Here is an 11,738-nt window from a genome sequence, read left to right as displayed (position 1 = left end):
TAGAGACAACATAAAATTAGGTGATAAAGTAACATACAATTGTGTATCGAATTATACAAATTGATCATATGTATAAGCATCGAAGGTCATACGTAATTAGTTTTTGTGACATTGTGTAATTACTAAATATTATATCTCATCTCAAATTACAAAATACTATAACTTTTGTTTAATAAAAAATATCACACGAATCTGTTTTGATAAATTTATAGCTCACTTATGTCTTATTTTATTTAATTAATTTTCTAACCTTTTAAAATTAATAAAATATTTATTCATCTTAATTTCCATATAGTAATTCTGAGTTTTTATATGATAATATCATTTATAATATAAAATTCATCATAAAAATCATAAATTTAAAATAAATCTTACAAAAAACATCTATAAAGTTTTTAAATTTTTATATAATCTCAAAATATTTAGAAACTTTTTTTATCAATTTTTTAAACACACACACACACACACACACACATATATATATACACACACACACACACACGTATTACGTATATAGGATTTGGTAGTAAATATAGTTAACATTTTATTATTTCACGAGTAATTAACACGAGCACATGTCTCAATCAAGACTCATTTATATCATAGTTATTAGTTAATATAGTAATATACTAATGTCTTAGTCACTTACCACACAATGACACAAATGTATACGTGAGATATTTAATACATCTCCCGCACGTATATTAATAACTGAAAGACATTAGTGTGGCCCATAATGACAATCCAACGTATAATCGTAGACCTATACAATGTTAATATCATGAATTTGAGCCTATGTCTACCCCAAAAACTAGCTTAAGAGAAATATTGTTCAAATCCATATATACAACTCTCAATAACTTAATCTAAGCATTTTATCTCATTGTCGATGATTTATGTTATGGTAATTACGTAATAGCTAGTCTTGCCCATAAGATCAATTTAATGTAATTGTACAATATAATCCAAAAATGGTAAACAAATTAAGCCCCGGAATAAGTATTAAACCTTAGTCAATAAAACATTATCTTCAATGAAACATATACAGGTTTTCGTTCGAATGTTATCCCAAAGAAAAAAGAAAATGGACAACAGTCAAGTCTGACCATTATCAAATCAGACAGCCGAAAAATGTAAAATAATACTAATTGTTGTCGTCTATGTATTTTCCACTCCTCTTTATATAAACCTAAAATCCCACTTTCATGCCAATAAAGCTCTCCTTTCTCCTCCTCCTTCTCCTCATAAAAAATGGTGAAATTCTCCAAAGAACTTGAGGCACAACTCATCCCAGAATGGAAAGATGCATTTGTAAATTATTGGCAATTGAAGAAACATGTAAAAAATATTAAGTTGGCAAGAAAACCAAGACATGTTCCGCACATCAGCTATGATTACGGGGCATCCATTTTCGACCCTGCTCGGATTCTAATGAAAAAAGTCTCCAGGTGGATGAAAAACCAAGACGAGGACCCCCAGATTATCCAGGTTAATCACTATTGAAAAGATAGTATTATCCATCCATCCGTATATCACATGAAAATATAATATTTATATTTATATTGTGCATTGATGATGACAGTAAACCAATTTGGGTTGCGGGATTAATTAGTGTTCATACGTAAAGTTTTTGACATTTCGTATAGGTATCCAATATGTGTAAATATGATTATTTGTTTGGTAAGCACTGGTGAAAAAAGGTGGCAGAAAACGTGAATATTTGATGAACTTCGCAAACACGAATGCAGATTTATTTTATTTTATTTACAGATTTTAGTGAATTTTTTCAGCTAAAATAGAAAACAAGGAAATAAATTAATATGTCACCGTATCAATGCTGGCTACGGAAATGTACTATTTCTTTTTCATTTCGTTTCTTTTATTATTTAAGAAAATTTAATGTTTTATTGACACAGATTAAAAATTTAACCACCAACAATTGTTAAAATTGATCCAACTTTTTTGGTTGTTTTGTTCCTTTTCGCTTTCTTGTATTTTCAATTGAGATAAAGCACGAAACTGGTTTGCTGTCACCATGTATCACGAAAGAATCGTGAACTAGATAGATAATTTAACTACCCGAATTAATATATAAATATTTTTAAAAAATAATAAGAAAGAAAAATTATCATAATTAAATAATAATACTATTATTATTATTTTTTGTTTAGGTTAAAAGTAAAATTAGCGTAGGAGAAGACGGAGAGGAGGAAGATGTCGAAGTTTATGAAACTGAGCTAATTCAGCTTTTCTCTCAAGAAGACGAGGTACTGCCATTACAACCCACTTTTGATATTTATTTAATATTTAATTAAAATTTTTATGACTTTATTTAGCTACCTATCTCCATTTAGTTGGATATTATTATTGTTACCTTTTTTAATCATAATTCTAAATTTTGTTAATCATACATATAAAGGTATGCATAATTCTGTTGTCTTTTCCGTTTCACGTGAATTTTTATGATAAAATTGAGATAATATTTTTAACTCAAACAAAATATTTTCAAACTTTATCTATTATTATAATTCGTTTGGAGAAAAAACATTTGAATATTTTGAGATATAAAACAAGAAAAAAAGAGAGTATTTCATTTCAGAATAACCACGTGCAAAAAAATGTATAAAAACGAAATATGCTTGCGGTCTCATATGGCACGGCACCATGGATAAAACTAGGAGCAAAGAAAAGAAAACCTCCTCAAATAGGTGTAGTAATTCACACTAGTATATGCTAGCATGGTTTGCAGGGTAATACGTTCGTCCAGAGGTTTATCTATTATTCATCAAATGACAACAATCGTGAGTTCTATCGTCATTAAAAAAAATAAAAATTTCAAACCAGTATTTATATGCAGAATTTGCGCATTACATTGAAAGAAAATTATGTATTGTGAATTGAGTTTTACCTAATTGTCAAAGTGGTGCCCGATACTCGAGTTTTGTTGTCTGATTTCATAGGTTAAGATGTTCTTTGAGATGTTGGACGACGAGCTTAACAAAGTGAACCAATTTTACAAGACCAGAGAAAGAGAATTTCTTGAAAGAGGAGAGATTTTGAATAAGCAACTTCAAATATTACTAGACCTCAAGCGAGTTCTCGACGAATGGCGCCGGAAAACCGTGGCTTCCAACCACATGACCTTGAGACGTTTCTCTCGGTCTAACTCGTCCGATCTAAATTCTGATTTTTCCGGTGAGTTGTGTTTTGTTTTCTAGCCAATATGAACTTGCTTCTAATATGTACGATCTACTTTTCTAGCAACTTGAATTAATCATTATCCAAACGATAGCGATAATGGAAACATAATAGTTGCTATTGATTAAAGCTAGCTCATTATGCATGAAATATCAATTATATTTTAAGTTGACATCATTCTTGGTAGAGTTAAATTACCCAACTATGGTTCTATCATAATTGCATAATTTATAACTCTTTCTTAAATTAAGATGATGATTTTTTAGGGGTATATAAATACAAAGTCAATTTAAAATAAATGGAAATTAATTATAAACTTCTCCCTGATTTAATTAGTTCCTCACATACATTCGTTTTGTCTTCATGATGCAGAAAGCCATAGCGAATTCCGTGTTAGTCCAACCGATTCACAAACAGATGATGTCATTGAAACGTTGGAGAAAAATGGCATTAATTTCGTCAACTCCGCGACGCGAGCAAAGTCGAAAAACGGGAAGCCGAAAATGAGGATGAGGATCGACATTCCGGCCACGACACCAACACGAACGATAGTCGCCGTGACGTCGATGCTGTGGGAGGATCTGGTGAACAACCCTAAAAAGGGAGGAGAGTACATAAACAGAAAGAAGATACAATGTGCTGAAAAGATGATACGAGGGGCATTTGTGGAATTATATAAAGGCCTTGGCTTGCTTAAAAAATACAGGTTCTCTCAATCCTTTTCTTATTTTATAATAATATAGCTCTTCAGGCATAAAAAGGTAAATGCATCCAATTTTTTTATTTATTAATATATGGGTTTTATAACTTTTTATCTATTTGAAAATATGATATTAATTAATTGATAGACGCTACTTAGAATTTATTAAAATTTCATAATGAAAAAATTGACTAGCTAAAATTCCATTAATTTGTTGTCAAATTAGTTGTAAGAATCACAATGAAAATTCAGAAAATAAATATGTGACTGAAATCCTCTATATGTCAATTTTTTTATGGTACACGTGCTTTTTAAACCCTCATAAATGATGCTTGAAAAAAAATTAAAGTGCTCAAAGTCCAAAATTATATTCTAAATTATAAATAAAATAGATACAGATATAGATAAAGATTTTAAATATTTATTTGCAAAGGGATTTTGCTAGAATTGAGGAAAGAAATAAATTTATATTGTATTGAAAATATATAATTTTTTTTTGACATCGAGTAATTTAATTTTCCATATAACTTAATATCTCGTCATATTAAAAAGATGTGTACTATAAAAAAAAATTTATACAAAGTTTTAATAAATATATTTTATTAAAAAATACGTGGAGATTAAAGTGCATTGATATTTTATGAATTTTTATACAAAATTTTAATAAATATATTAAAACCTCCAAGAAAATAATTTTTGTTTGTTTTGACTCGAATTTGTACATTCTCAACTCAACTTTAATATTTAAATATGGACGAATTAATGTTTCCCGAATATTTTGAATTAAATAACGTAGTTAATTACATAAGTCGAAACATAACGAGTCATTTGGTAGAGCTCTGAACCGTTTGCATTAATTAATCGACTTATTTGGTAATGTCACATGATCTTTCACTCTCAAATAAAACAAACTTAATTATAGTTGAGTTTATCCTACACTACTTCCGGTGTGTTTATGTTCAGACTATCATCTTACGGTAAAATAAAAAAAGACCGATAGACCTCATATTTTTTGTTTTAAAGTGAGATAATCGACTGATCATCTTATATAAAACAAAAACCGAAAAACAATCTTCCGATATAGCATAGACTCACCCCCTAATTAGGTATTTAAAATGTTCTTGTGGGCTTCAACTCCCATGCTAAACAAACAAGTATTGAACGTAATATCAATATAGCTAGAACATCGCATGCAATATCATTTCAAATAAGAGATTTGGTAGTTAAAGCCATATATTTTTTCAAATTTTTTTTTTAATTTTTGGCAGCTCACTGAATATGGTGGCCTTCACAAAGATACTCAAGAAATTTGACAAGGTAAGGATTCGAAACCTATTAATAATATGAAATATTTGGCAAATTTAAATAGATTGAAATGGAAATCACTGATAGAAGTTGTTTTGATACGAAGTCTCGAGTTGGAGACTCAATTACAACAATTATTATAAAAAATTTAATCTACGTTATGGAGATATCTTGAATAACTGGGATATTACACAAATTCCTAATTACAAATCATTACAATAATTTCCACCAAAAAATTACTTTGGAGTTTTGATTGGTATTTTCATCAACAGGTGTCAAACCAGCAAGCCTCAGCAAGTTACCTCAAAGTTGTGAAAAGGGCTTATTTCATTAGTTCAGACAAGGTAACACAACATGCTATAACATGACTTCCATAATAAAATCATTTGATACAAGTAGTTACCACTTATTCTAAGACTGTGCTTATTTTAATTAATTAATTATTATTTTTCGATATTTTAATTAATTAATTGATGACTTGATCAAGTCCTTTATCTTGAGAAATAATTAGCAGTTAGTCTGTTTTCATACCAATTTAAGTTCATAAAAATTGCATTCCAATTCCGGTCTACATCTTCATGCAAGCACTTGTACTTAAAAGAGAAGAATTGGAGATATAGATTTCAAACAAAATAGTTTGGGAGAATGTGAAATTCATTATAATGCTAGATATAAGTATATAAAGTGATCAGAATAATTAACTACCTTATATCTGTGTTCGTTATGATAAACTTGTAAAAAAAATTGGTGTAAAAATCCATTGTAGCCCATGCAAATAATTTTAAAAGTCCATTTCAAGTTGAGAGAAAAGGGTATTACAATTATACATCTTTAATGTTCTAGACGTGACTTCCATGTATGTAGTATTTTTTTCTTGTAGGTTCAATAGGAGGTTTCTGCACATGCATGAAACACTTTCCCGTGTTTATGCAATCGACTGGCTTTGATAACATTTTGTCACGCATTTGACCAACGTAATGCGAGCACAATAATGAGATTTTATAGTAACAATTTTGTATCCGTCTTCACTCCACCAAAAAAAAAAACTTCCAAAGTCTATTGTGCAATCGTGTTTGACGAACATGAACCTAAGACATGACTACAAAAACCACCCCAACCCTCACCAATCCAATTAAATTGGAAAGTGTAATTTGCTAATTGCTGGACTTAATTGGCTTGGTATCTAAATTTTTATAAAATTGTATATATCACGTTGAGATTGAGAAATAATAATAAATTGCTTCGATAGATTAAGGAAAGAACTAATTTACTTGCAAATATTCATCCTTTTATCTAATTTTTCTTCTTGTTTATTTAGCCTCTCCTGACTAGTATTCGAGGATTAGCATGCATTTAGACTTTGAATTAATTATCGATTATTATTAATTTCCTTTTTCAAGGTTTAATAGTATTAATTAAATAGGGAATGCTTTTTTATTTTGATTTTTTTATTTTTTATAAAAGGTTGTGAGATTAATGGACGAGGTGGAGATCTTGTTCACCCAGCACTTTACAAACAGTGATAGGAAAAAGGCCATGAAGTTCTTGAAACCCCAACAAAACACCGAATCTCACATGGTTACATTTTTCGTCGGTAAGAATTGATACACACACACACACACACACACACACACACACACATATACATATATATAAATATATATAAAATGAATATGAAAGTTAGTTTGATGTAAATACAATGATAAATAGTCTATATATAGATCAATCTAAGTTTGTGAGTAATTTTTTGCAGGGTTATTTACAGGTTGTTTTGTAACATTATTCAGTGTATACGCAATATTGGCACATCTACGCGGCATGTTCTCCCCTGTTTACATGGAAACCGTATACCCTATTTTCAGGTAATTAACAAAACTTTGCGTCACATTATCTTCATTTCCTCACCATCTTTCTTTATGTGTTTATTGTATGCTTTATTATTTCTGTTTTGGTTGTTAAGCATTCATGCACCATATCATCATTTTCAGGTATGATACAATACAAATTGTATTTTTTGTCCGATATGTTGTCTTTTTTGCGATCTATATGTTGTCAAAATTCAGTCTTAGTTTATTATTTTTATTAATTTTTTGGGTAATTTTAGTCATTTTTTAGCGTGGAGCTGAGGTGACGCATAGCGACCACGTATATGTATAATATGTTAATGTCATATCAGCATTATGATAAAAAATGACTAAAAATGTGAAAAATCGAAAGATACGTGAAAAAAATTGATAATTGATAACATATACGACCAAAATCATAAATAAGAAAAAGTACAGACCATACTTAAATTTTCCATAAAAATAAGAAACGTTAGAGCATTGAACTTTATATTTAGAATGGTAGATTAATAAATACTAGTACACCGACGCACGCGTTGTGTGCTTGTATAATATTTTTATAATTCATTTGATTTATATTTAAATGAGAATCAAAATATAATTATAAGAAATAATAAGGGACTACACTGTAATTTTGATATATAAATTAAAAAATAAATTGAAAAATAAAAGAATAAAAAAAATGACCTCAATAAAAATTAAACCTATAATCTAAATCTCAAGAAACAGACTTTATCCGCTGAACTACATATAACTTGCATTAAAATTTTAACATTTTATTAATATATATAATTATTAAAACAGAGTATGACACCAAAGTTAGTTACTTTAAGTGTCTGAAATTTAATAAAATAGTATAGATATAAAAAAACAAAACAAAATAGAGAATGATGGATTAGGGCCTCGCAATCCATGCCATGCCAGATGAAATCATTCTTGTCTGGCCCACTCCTCATATTTCTCCCATTTAGTTCCAAGCCCAAATTCCTATCAACTAGGATTTGACCGAGCCTTGGACGAGAAAATGTGATTGTCCGAATGAATTTTTTTTAAAAATTGTAATAATCACTTCATCTTTTAGATATATATATATTTTGAAAAAATAGAAGACCTTGAATTTTCTCAACTCCATGGAGTGCCAAGAATCCGGGATCAAAGTGCAATTTTTTTTTATTAATGTAAAAGAGAGGTGACTTTCGTTACGACCAGGTTTGTAATATCAATTCGCAAAGAATGCTAAGCCTAAGAGAAACGTGTAAAAATGCAGCATGTTTGCATTGCTAAGCTTGCACTTGTTCATGTACGGATGCAACATTTTCATGTGGAAAAACACGAGGATCAATCACAACTTCATCTTCGAATTTCAACCGAGCACGGCCCTCAAGTATAGGGATGCTTTCCTCATCTGCACTTGTTTGATGACAGCCGTTGTGGGAGCAATGATCATCCATCTTATGCTACTCTCCACTGGTCTTTCTCCTCACCATGTCGATATGATCCCCGGAATTCTGTTACTGGTTAGTATGACTTCGAGTACCTAACCATGCATATAAGTTTTGGATCAAATGAGTACAAGAACTAATGGTAATACTTGTTTTGATTCTGATTTCAAAATCTCGTGCTGATACACGTGTTGCCGTTTGGGCTTTAATAGTTTTTCGTCATCCTCTTGGTGTGTCCATTTAACATATTTTATCGGTCAACACGCTTTTGCTTCCTCAGAGTTATACGAAACATTGTTTGCTCTCCATTTTATAAGGTAATTGTAAGCAAATTAAACAATCTTTTAGTATACTTGTTATTGTCCTGCAAAATATGTGATACCTTCCATATGTCGTGCAAATGAAATATAATATGCAGGTTCTGATGGTAGACTTCTTCATGGCTGATCAACTGACTAGTCAGGTAGTCTTCATATTGACAATATATTTAACCATTTCAAGTCTCAAAATAAATGAAAGTAACATATTGAATTTATCTCATAGATTACATTATTAAGACACATGGAATCAGCAGCCTGCTATTTTCTTGCTGGAAGCATCAAAACACACCAGTATGAAACATGTAAATCAGGCAAACTTTATAGGGAGCTTGCTTATGTTATTTCCTTCGCGCCTTACTACTGGCGTGCAATGCAGGTAAGACGTTGCCGTCTGTGTTATCTTACATGCAGAAAATTTGAGATATAAACTTGTCATTACACTTCTAAACTCAAAGGTAGAATCAGGATTTTCATGTCCGGAAGTCCTTTTATTACACTAGACCAGGTCCAAAAGAAGAATCAATCAAATTCAAAAGACTAGTTTATTGGGTCGAAAATCTCTTAAACTTACAAGCCACTCCATTATAGCTTTTGAGTGGATTTCAGACATGTGACACTGTAGCTCTCATATCCTGTTTGACTAATTTGTGAATTTTTTTTTTATAAAAAAAAACTTTAGTGTGCAAGGAGATGGTTTGATGAATCCAATTCAGACCATTTGGCTAATCTCGGGAAGTATGTCTCGGCCATGGTGGCAGCCGGAGCAAGGCTGACTTATGCCAGGGAACCATCAAATCTGTGGATGGCAATAGTATTGGTGACTTCGATTGTGGCCACGGTTTATCAGTTGTATTGGGATTTCGTCAAAGATTGGGGTATTTTTTATCCAAAATCCAAGAATCTATGGTTAAGAGATGACCTGATATTGAAGAAAAAAGGAGTTTACTATGTATCAATTGTGAGCTCATCTTTCTTTTGTTCCTTGTTGATCGTTAAGATGGTTAGGTTGTTGTCTCTAAATTTTTTGTGTATTCTGATGTACAAAATGCGACTTTCAGGCCCTCAATCTTGTCCTGAGAATAGCATGGGTGGAGACTGTGATGCATTTCAATATTGGGGCATTCAAGTCACATTTACTCGATTTTTTCCTAGCTTCATTGGAGGTCATCAGGCGTGGACATTGGAACTACTATAGGTATATATTTAAAAAAAAACATTGGAGGGAAAATGAGTTCTCCGAGGACCATTTTGTTTAAACTAACCTTATATTATTTGATTGTATAGACTGGAAAATGAGCATCTGAACAACGTTGGGAAGTTCAGAGCTGTGAAGACAGTTCCCTTACCATTTCGCGAGATGGATTCTGATGGATGAACTTTACCAGCAGCACCTTTTATTGACATATCAAAAAGACCTGGCAGGAAGGTCATTCAAGACTACTCCCCATTCATCAGGGGATCCGAAATTCGTCGATCACTTGATCGAGGATTCTACCTCTATTAACCAAGAAGTGAGCGTTATGTCTCCATCTAAATCTGATCGAGTAGGCAAGGCTGCAAGCGCGTCCATCTTCATTTGGAAAGTGCCAACCAGAGTTTGATCATAAGAGTGTGTATCCTGCACAAAATATTTAAATCTATTAAAGCCGTTAGTTTACTCAAATTTATTAGAGTTCCTCGAAATTTTAAATGTTGCAAATTGTTTATAATGGCAATGCAAAAAAATTGTTTTGATTATTTCTTTGCCAACTTCTATGGTTTTTATCTGTCTCCTTCTGGATTGAATCCTGTGACTTGTCCATGAGATTCGAATTGTACTTAGATTCCAACCTCTGAAAGTTAATAAATAGACAATATCAGCCTTAACATCCAACAAAATTCTCCAGTAAGAATTAAAAAATTGACAGTATCTTAATCTACAAGAGTATATCAAGCATAAATGAAATCTTACTATTATATTGCCACTGATATCGGATTTTACCACCATCATTGCTGCTCCAAATTTATCTAAAACAGAGATGCATCTAGTAAAAAGAGAACAATGACAAATCAAAAAAAAAAAAAAAAAAGAAAGCATGTCACACTTAGTATTTTGCAGCAGTGCCTTCTTTAACCACAAGTTATATATACTAACTTTTCACTTGACGGGTCATTCTACCTCTATCAATGGGATTGATATGGCTTATAAGTTATATACGTATGTAGAATAAACAATTAGATCAAATGGATCCTACATCAAATACGCGGGGACCTACTGTGTCTCCATACATCACCGTTGTAATATAGATTTAACTGGACAATCACATTTCCCCCCAATTCTTGGTCTGAATTTATTCAAGTAATTGAAATGTCACGTTAAGTCACAGACAAATTTCCCAGAATGTGTTAGTTGTCTCATATCGGTTGGATAAAAATACTTGGGAGAAGTATATATGGTCTTGGACAATCCTCCCCTTGAGATAGCTTTGGGGTTGAGTTAGGTCCAAATTCCAATCTTAACAGAATGAGCAATATGAGTTTGCACAAATCCAGGAATGGCTTGGTAAGCATATCTCACATTTCACATGCTGTATTCTTTCCAAGCAAGGACTAAAATGTAGGAGTCCTTACGTAAATAAACAAGCGCATGATGACGACAAACCTATGATTAAAATGCGCATATAATTGGATCTAGAGAGTGCAAAGAAGCAAGAATTCGACACTTTAGTAATTATATGAAGTAAATATTTTTATTTATTAATTAATAAAATTAGACATGCATGGAAATTGGAATATGAAACAGTCGTCGCCACGTATAGCTGAGCTTCACAGTGCTGAGTGTTTACGGCACTTCGAAAGAGTCGTTAATTTTCAATATCATGTTCGCGTTTTCTGTTGTCTTGTTAGTATTTCATGACGTCATCTCGTCACTATACAACAAAACTAAAAC

The 11,738-nt window shown here is 31.3% G+C and overlaps 1 protein-coding gene across 3 annotated transcripts; it reads left to right on the top strand.

Moving 5' to 3' along the window:
* Positions 1–1,143: 1,143 nt before the first annotated feature.
* On the top strand, positions 1,144–10,546 carry LOC142519120 (phosphate transporter PHO1-like). Of its 3 annotated transcripts, XM_075622049.1 has the most exons (15): positions 1,144–1,488; positions 2,172–2,267; positions 2,961–3,195; positions 3,571–3,904; positions 5,167–5,215; positions 5,476–5,547; positions 6,668–6,797; positions 6,957–7,065; positions 8,315–8,564; positions 8,702–8,806; positions 8,908–8,952; positions 9,033–9,185; positions 9,489–9,767; positions 9,868–10,004; positions 10,094–10,546. In XM_075622049.1, the coding sequence occupies exons 1-15, from the start codon at positions 1,252–1,254 to the stop codon at positions 10,182–10,184; spliced, it is 2,322 nt and encodes a 773-aa protein (XP_075478164.1). In that variant the 5' UTR covers positions 1,144–1,251; the 3' UTR covers positions 10,185–10,546. The 3 variants fall into 3 exon arrangements, with proteins under 3 accessions (XP_075478164.1, XP_075478166.1, XP_075478165.1); XM_075622051.1 differs by lacking the exons at positions 1,144–1,488; positions 2,172–2,267 and adding an exon at positions 2,681–2,750; XM_075622050.1 differs by lacking the exons at positions 1,144–1,488; positions 2,172–2,267 and adding an exon at positions 2,681–2,801.
* Positions 10,547–11,738: the final 1,192 nt, after the last annotated feature.

The sequence above is a fragment of the Primulina tabacum genome, chromosome 11 (assembly GCF_025594145.1).
Source record: "Primulina tabacum isolate GXHZ01 chromosome 11, ASM2559414v2, whole genome shotgun sequence".
In the NCBI taxonomy this organism is placed as follows: domain Eukaryota; kingdom Viridiplantae; phylum Streptophyta; class Magnoliopsida; order Lamiales; family Gesneriaceae; genus Primulina; species Primulina tabacum.
Note: the sequence above shows the minus strand (reverse complement) of the source record. Positions and strands in the feature narration are given on the sequence as shown.